Below are 17,088 nucleotides of genomic sequence, written 5' to 3' on the forward strand. Positions count from 1 at the left end.
GTATGCATCAGATCTGTCTTCAACATGTCATTTTCATAGCTGAGTCTTGTGTTCTCATTTGCTGCATCACTTAGTCTTCTGGTCAATTCTTCTTCATTCTTCTTTTTGTCCTCAATCTCTTTGCAAAATCTCATAGTCATATCCTGCATTTCATTTTTTGTTGTCATGATCTCTTGTTTCAATTTGCTTATCATATCATTAGGTGATTCCTTTTCATCATTCTCATTTTGCAATTTTTCACAAAGTTCTCTTCTCTTATTTCTTGTAACAGTAAGATTTTCTTGAAGTGCCTGAATGATATCCTGAGCTGCTTTTAAATCATTTTCTAATTTGATATTTTTCAACTTCTTTGCATCATAGTCAATAAGGGCTCCTTCAAGTTGCTTCATCAGATTTTCCATTTTTACCGGTGTCAAGATCTTCCTCAAGCTGTTAGGCTTCTGAAAATAGAGGACCAGGCTTTGATACCAATTGTTAGGGTTCCCATAGATACTGAGAGGGGGGGGTGAATCAGTATCTGACCAGTAATGTAATTTTCTTAATACAAAACATGCAGAACATAAAGTAATAGTATACCGGTATGCAAGAATTAATGTAATTAATAGAATCACAAGCATCCACATGAAAAGAACACCATAACACAAGATGTTTAACGAGGAAACCCAGTGTGGGAAAAACCTCAGTGGGATTTGTGACCCACAATATTCACTTACTGGCCAATAAGAGAATATTACTTACAATAGGGACCTACACATGCAGGAAGGCCAACTGCCTAGAGCACACTGCTCAATAAGAAGTCACATTGACTTACAATGAGGATTAAGTTAATCCAATATTTTGTATTGCTTTACAATAGCATCTTCAATGCCAGATTCAGTACCGGTTCTTGCTCTATTCTTTACATATACCCTTGACCTATAATTCGCACATTAGGTCTTCTTAATAATTTTCTTTATGCTTCCTATACATATCTTACAAATGTCTACAATGATCTCTTTTATATACAAGAGTCATTTTACAATTTTCCAAGTCGGCTTACAATAATAAACAAAATATTACATATCAAAAATCCTGTCAGCCTCTGTGTCGGTGCCGATGCCGATGTAGAGTGGTCTTGCTGATGCCGGTGTACTGTCTTGCTTGAATAATGCTTTTTCGGTAGAATGTCTTGCCGGTGCCATAGGATTGCAAGGTTGCCATCAATGACAAAACCTTCAATCACACACAATGTCTCATTGGAGTGTCCATATGCCAATAGTTTATTTGGCAACCATAAGCCCTTAGACTGATGAGATAGCAAAGAGGGTGCAACTATTGTTGACGACAATGGAAAACTTGCAAGTAAGCAGTAATGGAAGCTTTAATCATAACAAAAGTTCAATAATGGTTTATATTTTTTTCTCTTTTATGTCATTAACTAAAATATGTATGTGTTGTTTTTATAGAAATTTATAGGGCCTCATCATCCTGGTGGCGATGATCAGGGTATTGTGGGTAGTTAAGGTGATGACCATGTTCTATATATTAAAACCACTCCTTTGGACGTGTGAACTTGCTTTTTTAATGTTTTACATATTTAATGTATTACTCTTCAGGTCCTAACATGGGTCCGAGGTTGACCCCAACTGTATTGCCAACTACAATATCGTCAACACGTAGAATGCAGACATCGTTTGTTGCACCGGCTTGTGTTGACCCGCCCACTGGTGGTAGATCCCTCTTTTTCTCTCTCTTTCATTATGTGTTTATTACCCTTGAAGTGTTCTTTCTTGGAGGCATTTCATAGTGGATTCATTTACTGTGGCAGGAGATGCACATGAGGATGCACCAGAGGCGAGTACTGGTGATAACATACCATCATTTCCTGGATCTTCCCGTATTGCTAGTACGGGAACGTTGCAGGCGCATTAATGGTGAGCGACAAAGAATTGATTTCCTTGAAGATACAGTAGGTTCCAGGTACTTTAAAATTATTATTTTATATAGTCTAATTGTAATTTACTTACTGATCACTCATTTTGGACTAATGATCCCATGTTTTTTTGGCGGGAAATGATATTTTTTATAGAAATCTTAATGGCATTACATTGCAAATATTTGGGCCCACCATAGGTAAAAGGTGGAACATCATACATGAACTAACCCTTATCCACTATTTTGATTTCATATCATTGCTAGAATAGTTTTCCTTTTATCCATTTCTTGAACTATATCAAAGGTAGCTTCAGTTTCTTTCTAAATCTAACAGGTTTGTTTTTGCTTTAAAGGTGGAATGACCAAGAAAAAAAGTTAAAAGATGAACTCACAAACTGTATGGTAGGGTTGTTTGGAAATGACACATTCGACAAGACTAAGCTCCTGGAAAAAGCTGGCACATATCTAAAGTATGTGAGGGACCAATACAAGACACATTTAGAGAAGAACGTAAAGTATGAGCATCCCCCCATGATTCCAGAGAGGGAGTGGAAGGACCTGATTTTGGATGCAAAGGAGAGAATTGAAAGGAAAAAAGGAAATACACCACTAGATGCCAGAAGAAGGTATGCGATACTATTAAGAATGTGAATATGTACTAATTATTCATTATATTTATATAATCTAACATATTTAAAACTTTTCATAGATTGAGTGACATGTCAAAGGCAACCAAGGCAAGACAAGAAAAGCATGGGCAACACAAACTCGGCTCTGGTGGTTATATGAAACTTGCTACATGAAGTGTAAGAATCAGTAAATTAAGTATCACATCAAAATATTTATAAATTGTAAACAATTTTTTTTTTTATCAAACAATACAAGCAAAATTCACAATACTAAGAAAAAATGCAGGGCTCTAAATTCAATAGAGGGCTCATGGAAGATGACAAGAGATTTGGCTACTAGCAAGGCTATATAGCCGTGGCTGAATGGCTATGAGAATTGAGTGGGCAAACATGAGATTCTGATGCATCTGTCACAATGGTAAATAAGCTAAATGAAAATTATTTCAAATTGAATACTTAACCAATAATCTATTTGATGTTAAGTTTCAACATAAATTGACTATATTTTTTTTAAATAAGAAAGCAATGATAACACTGCGTGTGACATTGGAATGCAACATGATAATCATGGAACAGAACCTGTACATGAAGGTCTGGATGTGCATCCTAGTAGTGGAGGTACTCATTTGCTATTCAAATTTTTTTATGTAATTATTAATACAATTAAACATCTTAAATTGAAAATTAGTGTAGTAATTAATGTAACCTTTATTGTTAATATTTTAGAGTATGTAGTCAGTGGTGACCAAGTGGAGCATGATTTGGGTAGACAACATCAGGAACGTGATGTTCCCCAATCAGGTAAAGAGGACCACTGTTATTCCTTTAAATAAATTTAATTGCAATTGGTGTATTGATTAATGTAACGTTTCGTATTTCAACTCCAGAGGATCTAGAGGGTGTTCAGCATGTCGAGGTTGAGGCTAGACAAAATGATGTGGAAGATGATGTGGCCCCATCAGGTAAAGAGTGTAACAGTTGTGTTCTTTAAATTAATGAAATACTTGTAACAATAATAAAAAAATATTTTGAATTTAACCCAATTCTTTGTTATTGCAGAGGACCCCCCTTTGGTTCAGCATCCTCATCCTTTGTATAGGACTAGGCATACATCAAGAGCACGAGAAGAGGGCAGAACATCCGAAGATGGGGGAAATGATGAAGAAACCAATGTTCCACTTAGTCTTTTCATAGCTTCAAAGAAAAAACAAAGAAAGAAATGATTGTAATCTACCTTATTTGATAATGACTGATTTTTATGTGTTAATGAATGTAATTATGTGCTAATGAATGTTCATGAATGATATGTGTTGATGATTATTGATGAACGTTGCGTTTTAATGAAAGTTAATGAATTTTATGTGTTAATGAATGTTATGTGATAATGAATGAATGTTATATTTTAATAATGGATGAAAGAATGAATGAAAGTTAGATGTTAACAGGGAATTTAGAGTGATGTTAGGGGGGAGGAGGGGCCAAATGAGCTTCCACCTTCACGTGGTTGGCCCTATTAAGTAGAGAATATTAAACTATTCTCAAAACAAAGCGAAGCTCAATAAGATAACACACTTTTCAATATTTCATTATGTTGCACAGTTAATCTTATTGAATAATGTACGTATATTGAATCTTAATTGCAAGGTCCAATAGAGCCAACATGAACAACACCATGGTGTGACTACAAAAGTTGTGAATATGCCTCATCATGAATAAAGTTGAATTAGCGCATTCTCTATAAAATCTCAAATGCTCTATACTTTGGAAGTTTTGAAATTTTTATGATCATATCGGTCCCCTGCCTAAAAGCTTTCTTCCTTGATTTGTTTGTGATACACATTGAGAGATTTTTGTTTTCCTTTTATTTATGCATGTCTTAACCATTCTCCACATGCTTCCCATTCTTATTTAGATTGTTGTATTTTTACATATGTTGGAATCTGTAGTTCCACGTACATGTTTTCTATGTTCTTTGTAACTGTATGAAAAGGTGTAAAATGTGGGTATAGTCCAAAATCTTGATTACCAACAAGCTATTGTTGTTTAATAGTTCTAGTGTTTGTATTAATTGAAATAGTTTAACCCTTTTAACATGTTTCATAGCAAACCTGCACTTTGTATGCAATCTTATTGTTACAGTTTAATTATTGAGGTGATGTGATTTATCTTGACAATAGAATGTCGGAATTTATCTGAATTTATCTTGACGATAGAATGTCGGAATTTATCTGAATTTATCTTGACAATAGAATGTCGGAATTTAATACCATAATCCATAATGAAAACTGCCAAAAATGGAAATTTATCTTAGTTCGCAATTACAAAATGCTTTTGTATAGGCCTCTTGAAGATTAAGTACATCAAATTGAGACTTTATAAATTGAGTGTATGTATTATCAATCTCCCAAATTGTTCAATGGTCTCCAAACCTTGTCAATTTTTTATTTTAATTTTAACTCAAATATGTATGGTATAGGCATATCATTGGTTGTGTGATTTTTTTTCCTTAAATGCTTCTACGACCAAAAGAGACAAGTTTTAGATGAAAATGGGGTCTTATGGGCCTTTTTGACACAATGGTAGGTTCTTTAGACCTGAAAATGCCCCAAAAACTAGTCGATTGCCTTAAGTTACAAACAAATCCTTGTTTGTGAGCGTGCTTCTTGATCTCCAATTTTGGTGGAATGAAAGATAATATTGAATTTCTCAAGCCTTTTGGATGCTTCGAAACCACCAAAAAAAAGCTACTTTGATCATTGAAATGTTGTAGTGACTTGGATAGAAAAAGAAAACTAAGTCTAAACTTTAGAAGTTAGTTTTTTCTTGTCAAATTGTTTTCAATTTTCAAATCATCCAAGGATGCAAGAGGAGTATATTTTGTTATGACAAGATAAAAAAAAACTTAGAATCTTTTGAAACCATTGAAACACGGGGACCCCTTCCCCCCCTCCAAAATCCCTATTTTTTTAGGATGCAATACTTAGGGGAAACATCCCCTTGCCGCACCACTTAGGGTTGTCCTAGGGACTCCAAGGAGTCTCTTGACCATCTTGAGGATGCCTATGAGTCTCCCATGGCCCCCAATTAGAAACACCAATTCTAAACAAAAATGGTGAAATTATTGTGAAAATGTCATCCGTATTAAAGGTTTGGCAATGCCCCCTAACCTTGATGGGGGCTTTGCCCCAAACCCCCCACAAGGGTCACTACCCATTGACCCCAAACTTCTACCCACCATTCTTATTGTTAATGCAATCATTTCCATTTTTTTTATGTTGACTAGTTTAAACACTTAGTATGCCAAAGTTTCATCTGCAATTCTTATACTTATTCTTAGTTTGTTCCCAAAGTTCCAAAACTCTACCACCATTATTAATGTTCAAATTTCAATGCAATCATTGACATATTTTTAATGTTTATTGTAAAATTTACATAGTGTGGCAAATTTTTATTTACAGTTGTTATACTTATTCTATACACATCCTTTTATAATTAATTTTTTAAGTTGTATATATATTTGCATCCCACCCCGCCCCCTTCGTCATCCCCCTGTCGTCCCCAAACTTAATCCCTTGGTATGTTAAGATATGAAAGCTCACAATAGTTTCATTTGATATGTTAATCGAGGAAAAACCTACAATATATAGCTTCCAAGATTCCAAACCCATGAGGATCATGAAGAGGTAGAAAACCAAAAAAAGAAATTGCTTATCCAAGTTTCCAAATTTGTGACAAGCAAAAAGTAGAATCTCAATCAAAGAAGAAGAATGTGGAACTCATTATCTTATTCTACCTAAGTAAAAATATTACCTAATTAAGATTTTTAGTAGTGGAATATCACACTTAGGATAAAATATATCCAAGGTAAATAAAATACACATTGATAGGCTTCTTTGGTTGCTCTAAAAGTGGTGTCTTATGAATTATGTTCTTGGATACTAAAGTTTCCAAATTCTGGGCACTCTTGATAGCTTCTCGTAGAGATTGTGATTCGAAGGATTTAACCAAACCTTTCAATGGTTTCTGTTGATGTGTTTTTTATGCACTATGCAACACAAAATAAAATACGAAGTATTCTATCCTCTCTTGAACAAAATCCTTCCAAGTGCTAAACTACGTGATCAAATGGGATGACTCCAAGATTCCAATAGTCAGGTCTTGACTTTATATTGCAGATAGAATCAATGATTGTGATGTGATATCTTCTGGAATCACAAGGGGGACTTATGTTCCTTGGGTCAAGACCTATCCATTCTCATGTTTCATGATTGATTTACACTCTATGATTTAGGTCATCCTTGAGCAACATCTCAACTTAGCCAAATTTTGTTTTTTGTACCCTAATTCTTTAATTTTGACCCCTTACTAGCATTGCCTTAGGTTTTATTAGAATTCTTGCTTCTCTAGCATGGGCACATTTCTAGGATTCATTCGCACAAATTGCTCTTGATGAGAAAGCTAGTATCATGACCATGACTTAAACAAAATTTTAACTTAGTCAAATTATCTCCTCCAAACTTCTATGAGTTCATCGGCTTCATTCTTCATCAATTGGATGTCTTTTGTCATTGGAAGGTAATTCTTGACTGCCATACCTCAATCTTGACCTATGCTACCCTAAAACCCTAAAACCTAGTCATGTTTACAATTGAGATCTTGGTGACTTGATCACTTAATACAACTTAATCATGCAGGTCTCATCTAACTCCGACTCCAACACTTAATCAAATCAACCCTAGCAACCAAGTACTTTGGGAAATATCTTGCAACTTGACAACATGGGTAATGATGGAGGAATGGAAGGTGAGACCTATAGAGGTGAGAGAGAGAGAGAGAGGGTGAGAGGAAGAGATAATGACCTAGAGAGGGTAGAGAAAGAGAAGTGTTATCACTGATTAAATATGGGCTTTTCTTTTCCCACAATTGGCTATGATTTTGAAATCTTTAGTAAGGCGCATTTTCATTTTCTTTAGCTCTGTGTTAGGTCTTAAGGGTTTAGGGTTTTTTGATTTTAAATAGCCTAATGTCTGATAAAAACCCTCTAGTTTCTATTCTTTCGTTACTTTATTCACTTAAGTAATGGGTCCTGGGATCGTAGGAAGTGTTCCCCCTTGTTTTGTTTGCGTAGGCGGTCATGTGAATTAATCGCAAAAATTTATGCCTTATGTCTATTCCTCCTAAAGTTATCGGGCCCAGTAAGTAGTGTGCATCTTGCGGATGGATCTACGACTTTCGCTATTTAGCTAAGCGAAGTTGCGCATAGTTTAAAACCAGTGAAGTTGCAAAAATGACATGGCATGCCAACTAGGTGGTATAGCTGGTCAAAAGGGCAAGTAGAATGGTGACACATGGCATAAGCTGAAATAGTCAACAAGTTGGGATTAAAGGTTAAAAGGTGGGTCCTAGAGGTGAGTCAGGTCATAGGATAGGAGATGACCTGGCAGATACAGGTGTCAAGAATTAATCGGAGCCTGATGCTTTCTCTCAACAAATGAAAAACTGACATGTCAGCTCTGAAGGTGACTGGACACCAGGTGTTTAAAGTTGAGTCAGAGGGCCCACACCTCCTGGAGTCTATTCAGATGGTTAAGCGTCGAGCAACTAGAAAATGATCTGACAGCCCATGTCATTTTGCAAGGGTAAGATGCTCGTGATTTATACCCTGCGAAATAGAAAGAGTAAAAGAGGACCATCCATGTGTCATGATAGATGGTAACGTGTCCATGGACACGTGGTTTTAGAAGAAGCCATGGGCCCGCTAAGGTGGAACCGGCGGTATAAAAGAAAGACATGCGGTCGACGTTGAGCTGAATGTGAAAGGTTTTTCAAAGCCAGTGGTTGAGTGCCACATTGAAGCACGTAGCCAATAAAGAAGTGGGACCCAGTGCGGAGCCAAGGCTATTAGTTAGTGTAAAGGCCGATAAAGTTTCTTTTGATCGGATGGTTGGTGCTATTTCATAGGACCAAACTGCCTGATGGTTATGCTTTGCGAAGTTGCGAAAGAGAAAAAGGAAAGAATTGCAGGAACATTGCGGCCTGTTGGAGCGAAAAATATGAATTCTCCCATGAATTCAATTTTGAAAGGACGACCGAAGCATGTGGAATCAATGTTGCAGTTAAGACCTTGGGTACAATATATGATTTTCTATCAACCGAATGAAGGTATCTTTTTTAAAGAATTATTGTAGAAGAGCAGATACAAAGCTATTTTCTTCAGATACAAAGCAAGTCAATTTAGTTGCAGAGCAAATTCCTTCAACTTAAGAACAGGTTTTCTCATACTCTTGTGTAGCAATTTTTGTGTGGTGTGTTTTAGATAAGATATTGATTTGTAACAGAATTATTTAGGGGCAGTATTCATCTCTTACATTTTCAAAATGGCACCTAAGAGAGAATTTTATGGGAAAGTCAATTATCTGGAAAGAGCCATATGTGATGATTTTCTTGAACAGTTGACGTTGTCAATTAATCAGGCATCGAAGGCAAAAGAATTAGTGCCTAGAGCTCCCCGTTTAAAAGGAGGAAAAGGACTATATGACAAGGGTAACTGGTTGAGAGACCCACAAGTCGGATTGTCTGGGTTGGGGTTATTTAAGGTTGGATTTGGAATGAGAAATTCTCTGGCTCTACAAAACAGTATTTGGGAATTAGACGTTGGGAAGTTGGTAGTCCCAGGGGTATTTATGGACATGGATTTGTTGACCCAAATTGCACTCAACTATGATCCAGTCACAAGAAGCATTCGGGACATAAATGGAAAAACCCTTATTGAGATTAATACTGAAGAATTCAGAAATGCTTTTGGGCTCAATGAGTTTACCAATTTTCTAGAACCCATAAATTTCAAATCATTAGCCCAAATTTATAGTGCACAAAGGAATCATCTTAGGAATGGGCCTCTCAAGGAATTTTTTGTGAAGATAGGTGGGTTGACAGTTTTAGGACCCAACACAGAAGAGCCCTTTTCATTCAATATGTTCACCCTTAGGGCTAAGGGAATGTATTGGGCACTTTGCCAAGTTTTGGGAGAAGATGTTGAAGTGAATATGCCCAATCACTACTTGTTAATGATTTCTCAGATTTTGAATCCTTCTCTTGTAGTTACATTTGATTATGCTTCTTTTATTGCTGATGCTATCCATGCAGGGTTAACAAGAATAAAGAATGGAAAGGTCGATAGGCCTTTCAGATGGTACTCACTACTGATGCATCTATTTCTTTTCAAAGGTGGTGATTACTTTCCCAGTGGATTGGACCTCGTTAAAGAGAAAGAAGGAGAAAAGATGCCAGTACAACAATAAATTACTATGTTGTCATGGGATAGAGAGGATGCCAGTTTCTTGAAGTTTGACAAATACTTTGCATCCAAGATCAGGACTCTCCTCTGCTCGGAGAACCCAAGAATCCCCAAGGTTCTTTTTGAATTCATAAGACCAAAAGAATTTGCAGAGAACATAAAAATTGTTCACAATTGGGGTGACATTTATCTGTACCCAGTCTCAACAATTTTCAGAGTGTTTGGTTTTAGAGGCACCCCATTCTTGTTACCCTATCAGGTCCCTCTCAAAGTGGGAATTGCAGAGATCCTTAGATAAATTGGTGGTGTACAAGAGGCAAAACTAACAGGCAGGGGTAAAGGGACTATTTTCCCTACAGTTACTATAGCCCACCAATTTTTAATAACAAAAGGAGGTTGGAATTTCTTTGAGGATTTTCTCAAGCCTTATCATTTGTCTACTACAATATCCAGGTGTGCTGATCCAAAAGTCTTCTTCAACAACATGTTTAGAAAGAGCGCAACATGCAGAGGTAGGCCCCATCAATTTCAGTTTCCTGAAGACCTCATCAAAAAAAAGTTTGATCTAGATGAGAAGGAGCTGAGAAAGGAAAAATGGGTGGCTTATAAGAAAGCCTTAGATTTTGTGCATCAGTTTGATGCTAGCTATGACCCATTGTCTAGCTTTTTCCCTTTGGAGGAGAAAATAAATTTATTAATTGTTTTCTTTGAGGATGTGATGCAGACCCTAAAGGAGAAGAGGGAAGCTATGATTAAAGGCAACCCTGAAAAGGCAAGAGTGGTCCTAAGTAGGCCAGCTTCCAGCAAAGTAATCCCTCCTGGTGATTATACACTGCACAAGAAATCTAGCTATAGTGTGTTGATGCCTACAACAGGGGAGCCCACTACCTCTAAAGGAAAGAGGAAGATGGAAGATGTCATCCACATCTAAGATAGCCCAAAGAAGCAGAGGGTAGGGAAAGAAGTACAATCCGATGCACCTTTGTATTCTCCATCCCAATCCCCTATCCACATAGGAGATGAGCAAGCAGTAGCTGAGCAACTCCTACAGTTAGGCAGTCTAGGGGAAATTGCCTACACTTATGATAAAGTGGAAGAAGGAATTCCAGAAGAACCCCTTATTGCTGAAATGGACATTGCCACCACTGAACTAAAAGACCAGGAGTGGGATCCTGAGATAAATCAGGTAGGTAATGTCTTCTTGGCTGACAACAATTTTGTCACATCAGGAGCATTTATGCAATTTATATGGAAACAGAAAATAGATAAGTATAATGCTAGATGTGAAAAGAGAAAAGGTGAGCAACCTAATAAAGATCTAGCCCTGGTAGAAGACTAAATAAAGCAAGAGATGATGGAAGAATTCAAGACCATCACCCCTGAGCAAGGGAGAGATATGGTGGCACAAGTTGGAGTGCTTATTCTACCTAAATGGGATATAGCAAATGCCCTAGTACTAGACGCAGTGAGAAAAGAGACCAAACCCATGGAGGGAACTACTTTCAGTAAGGATAATGCTGCACTTTTTATGCTGTCTCTCAAGAGAAATGAAAGTAAGAAAAGAAAAGATACCCCAGGGTCAAGTTACCTTGGTGGAATGATGGTGAAGAGAGTGCAGAATACAGCAGTGGTGGAAGCTGCTAGCACTATGCTAGAGACTGCAAAATTTAGTGTTGCAGTAGTAGAAAAGGAAGCCAAGGAAAAAGAGGTCCTCCAAGTCAAGTTGGAGACAATTTTGAAGGCCTACAATAGTGCAAAGGAGGAGGTAAGAGGTAAGGATAGCATCATTGCTAAGCTTCAGAGCCAGTTGACTGGACAACACCATCAAGGTGAGTCTTCAACACTGATGATCTCCTCTTCTCCTGCAAGACCTCCACCTACTAGCCCTATCATTGAGTTTCCACCATCTCCAACACCCTCCAGCTCTCAAATGGTTGAGATTAATCCTCAAGAACTAGAAAATTTAAAACAGGCTCAGGCCTTATATGCAAAGAAGTATGAGGAGAGAGTAAGGGCTACAATTTCCAATTTTGCAAATACAATGAATGCCTCATTGCTATATAGTAACATAGGCAAGATTTTGGATATGAGGAATGGGCTCAATGGGGATAAGGCCATTTTGGCACCTATTCTTGATAAGTGGAAGCCCAGAGAGTAGGACTTGGAAGCTATTTGTGCATCTTATGATGAAGCTGGGGCTGATCCTATCATTAAATCCACTTGTGACACCACCAAGGATCTATAAAAATTGGCAAGAGAGGTAGACAATGCTGACAGGAAAATCAACCTATATAAAAAGGAATATACTGATCAAGTTTTTGAATTGATTCCAGGAGTTTTTGCTAGCCCAAATCAACTAAAGGACAAACAAGTATGGCTTCAAGAATTAGAGGCCAAATTGTCAGCCAAAGTAAAAGGAATTGTTGATTTAGATGATGCTTCCTTTTTTGTTGTAACAATTCAGGAGATAGAAAGAGTTAAATCTCATTATGGTTTCCTCAATTCAGAAGTGAACAAGATGAGGAATTCCTGGAAAAGGTTGACCAAGGCTAAGACAAAAGTGATTTCTTTCACATGGCCAACTGATGATGTGTACAATGGAAGGATAATGAAATATGTCATCCAGGAAACATAGCAGTTACAGGGCACTCCAAAATAGTTGGAGGAGGTTAGAACCGAACAGCAAGTTGAAGAAGCTGCAGAAGTCAAAAAAGACTTGTAACTGTTTTGTAAAAGTCTTTGTAACCTCTTTTGGAAAAGAAATGGTTGTAACTAATTCTCCTAGGAAAGTCCGAAGCTATGTGCATCCATATTGTTATAAATGGATACCAGGACTATGTAAAAAAAGAGATCACAAAGAATTGTAAGAAAACGCTGTAGAAATTTATCTGAGCTTTTATGAGTTTAATGGGGAATATTCAAAAGCTTCTTGTAATACTTTTCTGAAGATAATATCAATATACAGACCATCGGTTTTGAGTAAAGCTTGGTGTCATCTTCAAATATGTTTGCATTTTATTACTGTTTCATACTGAATAATCCAGGGTTATTTTGTTTGAATAGGGGTTGTAAGGCAACTTTCAATAGGTGTGTTTGCTAGCTTTTCTCTTTAGGAGGGAAATTAAATATGCAGGGATCACTTCTACCAGTAAATTACTTGTGAAACATCTTGAATCTTGATGAGCATAGTATGATTTGATATGTATAAATTCTCGTGTATGTTAGGCATATATAGGGATTAAAAGAAGCCGAGCCAATGGGATGTGTGGAGATATTCTTTTTGGGGAGTATTGTTTGAATTTTGGTGACTTTGTGATCTTAGATAAGGCACTGGTATCGATCAAGGTTGTCTATTACATGTTTTGTTGATCAAAATGCTAAATATGAGTATAATTTTCATTCCTTTGTTTCAGTCAGTTTCAAGGTGAATAGATCCACTGGTTTTCTGGACTGGTTTGCTATGGATTTATCTTTTGAAAGTGTGAATTCAGTTCACAAAGGTATACCCTCCTAGACTTTGAATAAGTCTGAAGTGTAGAAGGTTAAATCAAACCTTGTCATATGTTGTCCTAAGAGTTTCCTTCCCCTTAACATCCCACTTGCACAGAGTTTAATCATCTTATTATAAGGATGTTGAAGTGAGTCAGATTTTGAAGACAACAAAAGTGGTGACTCTGCTAGGGAGAGTCACATTAAGGATCCAGACACAGATTTGTGCTTAAGTTTGTGAAGAAAAACATTGTGTTTTGTGGAATCCTTGCATATTATTCTAAAATCTTTTCTCATAATTCCCATATTCTTGTGGGTGGCGACTCTGTTTTATTGGAACCAGTCCTTGTGAATTGTAAATCATTTCAACAGAAAACAAGAATAATGCAAGGAGGAAAAAATACTAGGTCATTCATGAAGAAACATCCTTGTGAAATTTTGCAGGAAGGTTTGCCGGAGCAGTCGCAAAGGGGCTAAAAGAGATCTGTGCTGCATGAGCCATCAAATGCTACTTGGGTATAGAAAAACAATAATACTGGTAAGATTCCTGATCGACCTGTTTATGCAAAGTCTAATTCATCTTCCAGAGATTCGGAACATGATATATTAGGTTTCCATTCAGGATTGTTTGGAAATATTGATAATGCACCTATTTTGAATCAAGATTTATCTCATGTTAGTGTTTCTGCAAGAGATAGGACCAGTTCAAATGCAATTAGACACTCTGTGCCTAGAACAATAGATGGAAACATTAGTTTAATTGACATAGACCAAGTCAATATATCTAATTCTGAGGAAAATTTCCCTGATGAGTATAAAGTGTCCCAAGAGATTGAGGATTTGAATAGAAGAGTTCACCATTTAATCTCCCTAAGAGCCCAAAAAGAAGTGAATAGGGAGAAGGAAGTCAAAGCTAAATTAATGGAGAGAGATAGGCTTCTTAAGCAGATAGTTGATCTTGAAGTACTCACTAAGGAGAAAGAAAAGAGTGATGAGGAAGGCCCTATGATTAGAGAGATTCTAATCCCCAAAACTAAACAAGCTCATAAGTCAGCAGTCCAACCAAACAAGGAAGTATTTAGTGACTCTCAGCTTCCTAGAACTAATGCAGACAAAGGAAAATAGAAATGGGTAGATGATGGAATGGAATCTAAAATTGCAAAAGAGATCTCTCATAGGCTTTCAGCACATGAGAGAGAAATGGAAAGAATGAGGAAAGAAAAGGAAGATCTCCAAATGGAATTGGAAAAGGCTGTGTTGGAAGCAGGGAATCAAGAAGTAAAAAGAAAGATTAACTACTTAAAGGCTCCCCCTATTACATTTCCATCAAAAGATCTTAGCAAGCCTAATCCTCAACACATTTCCCTTCCTCAGGCTAGTACTCAACCTGTAGTACAAGCTAATATTGCCCCAGTAAGTCAAATCCCTGTGAATAAGCAGTATACCCACATACCTCAATCCCCAATCCCAAAAGTTAAAATGACCATGGGAAATAATAATGCTATTACCCCTTTTCAAAGGAGACCAATCAATTCAGAACAATATAGACAATTGTTCTTTGATGGGATCCTGGGATATCCCAATCATGTTCCTACTGAGTTAAGAGATAGACTCCATAAATTTGCTGGGAACAATGCAATTAGTGCTGAAGAACATTTGAAATCTTTTGGGGATCTAATAAATGATTATGAGATAGTAGATGAAGATGTTATTATGAAACTATTTGTTCAATCCCTCGTTGATGATGCAAGAGATTGGTACAGAGGTCTCCCAGTTAATAGCATAGGATCATGGGAGGATTTTAAAATTTGTTTTCAAGAGTAGTATGGTGACAAGACTAATGTGAGCTTCAAGCTCAATGAATTCAACAACATCAGAAAGTCTGAAAATGAAATGGTCACTGATTTCAATGCAAGATTCTAGAAGGCCATGCACAGATTGTATCAAGTGATGAGGTTAGATGACAACATGTGTCTTAATACATACTACAATGCATTTGATTCTAAGATGGCCTGTATCTTGAGAGATAAGAATCCACATAACTTGAGAGATGCTTTTAGAATTGCCATAAATGTAGAAAGTACCAGAAAAGCATCTGGGAAGTTAGGAAGAAGGACAGATGGTAGATTATGGCAAGAAGCCAAACAGCAACCTAATAAAGTTGCTAAAGAGGATGATAAGATAGAGAAATTGGTTATTGCTATGAAGGATCTGATTGCCAAGGTTAACAAAAATGATAAACCTCATTATAATTAGCAAGATAGACCTCCTAGGTTGCATGACATGCCATATAATAGTAACTGGAAAGATGGCAAGCCCCAAAATGAGAAGCCCAAAACTGCCCAAAATCAGGACACTCCAGATCCCTTGAAAGGAAAAACTATCCATAATATGGAAAACACTCCCTGGTGTATTTCTTGTGATGGACCACATTCTCCTCATCAGTGTGCGGTGGCTCAAGTTCTTGAAGAATCTATGAGAGAGGAAGTTGAGCCTGATATCAATATGTTTGAAGCCATCATAGAAAGTGATGAGGAGTCTATACAAAGTGAATATAGTGATGTATTAGATAATGAAAGTTTGTTAAAAGACAATTAACATTAGATTGGCATCCTACATTGAATGTGGTAACAATTGAGGATGAAGAGGTTCATCTTAGAAGGGCTAGTGAGGAAGAAGTCAAAAATCTCACTAAAGCTACCATTGCCAAAGCAAAACACAATTATAACTTGAGAAGCACTAAGAGGGACATTGATAAGGGTGAACCTGGTTCCATGTTCATAAAAGAGATCACCCGAAAGGGGGCAGTAGGTAGTGCTACTACTGTTCCTAACACTAGTCAAGAAAAGAAGGGACAAGTCAAAGATGTACCCAAGAATACAGATATCGGTGATATACAAGGAGCTGCCACAGCAAAAAAGACAAGTCAGCTCAAGATAGAAATAGTTAAGGCTAGTACTGAAACATGCAATAGTTCTACATTTGACATGGCTCATGCTCTTACTCAAATGAAGGTCACTGTTCCTTTAGTAGAATTACTAAAGATTAAAGAACATAAGGATGTAGCTTTGTCTCTATTCTCTAGTATATCTGATAGTGGCACAGTCTTACCCACCAATTCAGCTAGAATTGGAAAGGATCAAGAGTTCCAAACCCCAGAGGTTTATGTTGGAACCACTATCACTCAAGAGCCTTCACAGGTAGATCCCTTCTATGTTACCCTATTAGTCAATAACCGGTTGATTAAAAACTGCATGATAGATTCAAGAGTTGCTGCTAATGTATTCCCTATGGTGTTATGAAAGAATTAGGATTATTAGTAACCACTGTGTATGGGAAATGCTATGCCATGGATAACAAAGAAGTACCTATGATAGGTACAATGAAAGATGTAGAAGTAAAAATAGAAGCATTCCCTGAAGCAACTTATAAAATGGATGTTATTGTTACTGATACTAAGCCTCATTATGGTATGTTACTTTTCAGGTAGTGGGCAGTGGCGATAGGAGGAAATGTTCAACTGGACCTATCCTATGCCACCATTCCAGTCAATGGAAATTAGGTCAAACTGTATAGAGAGCCATGTGCTCCTAGGGTAATTGAAAATGTAGACCCTAGTATGCTCAATTGTATGATTGATGTAGATCTAGATAACTTTAGACTTCAACCAATTTTACCTCAATTGAAGAATACTGACCCTATTGTGGTCGAATTACAAGCACAACAGTATGGACTATGGCAGATGTATTTTGATGGGGC

General features: G+C 37.0%; 1 protein-coding gene across 1 annotated transcript in view; it reads left to right on the forward strand.

Moving 5' to 3' along the window:
- Positions 1-16,835, forward strand: part of LOC131860079 (glycine-rich cell wall structural protein 1.0-like) — a 52,666-nt gene extending 35,831 nt beyond the window's left edge. The window contains exon 2 of the mRNA XM_059214442.1: positions 16,816-16,835. Within this exon, the coding sequence (XP_059070425.1) occupies positions 16,816-16,835 (20 nt within the window). The remainder of the gene's footprint in view (positions 1-16,815) is intronic.
- Positions 16,836-17,088: the final 253 nt, after the last annotated feature.

This window comes from Cryptomeria japonica, chromosome 2 (genome assembly GCF_030272615.1).
Source record: "Cryptomeria japonica chromosome 2, Sugi_1.0, whole genome shotgun sequence".
In the NCBI taxonomy this organism is placed as follows: domain Eukaryota; kingdom Viridiplantae; phylum Streptophyta; class Pinopsida; order Cupressales; family Cupressaceae; genus Cryptomeria; species Cryptomeria japonica.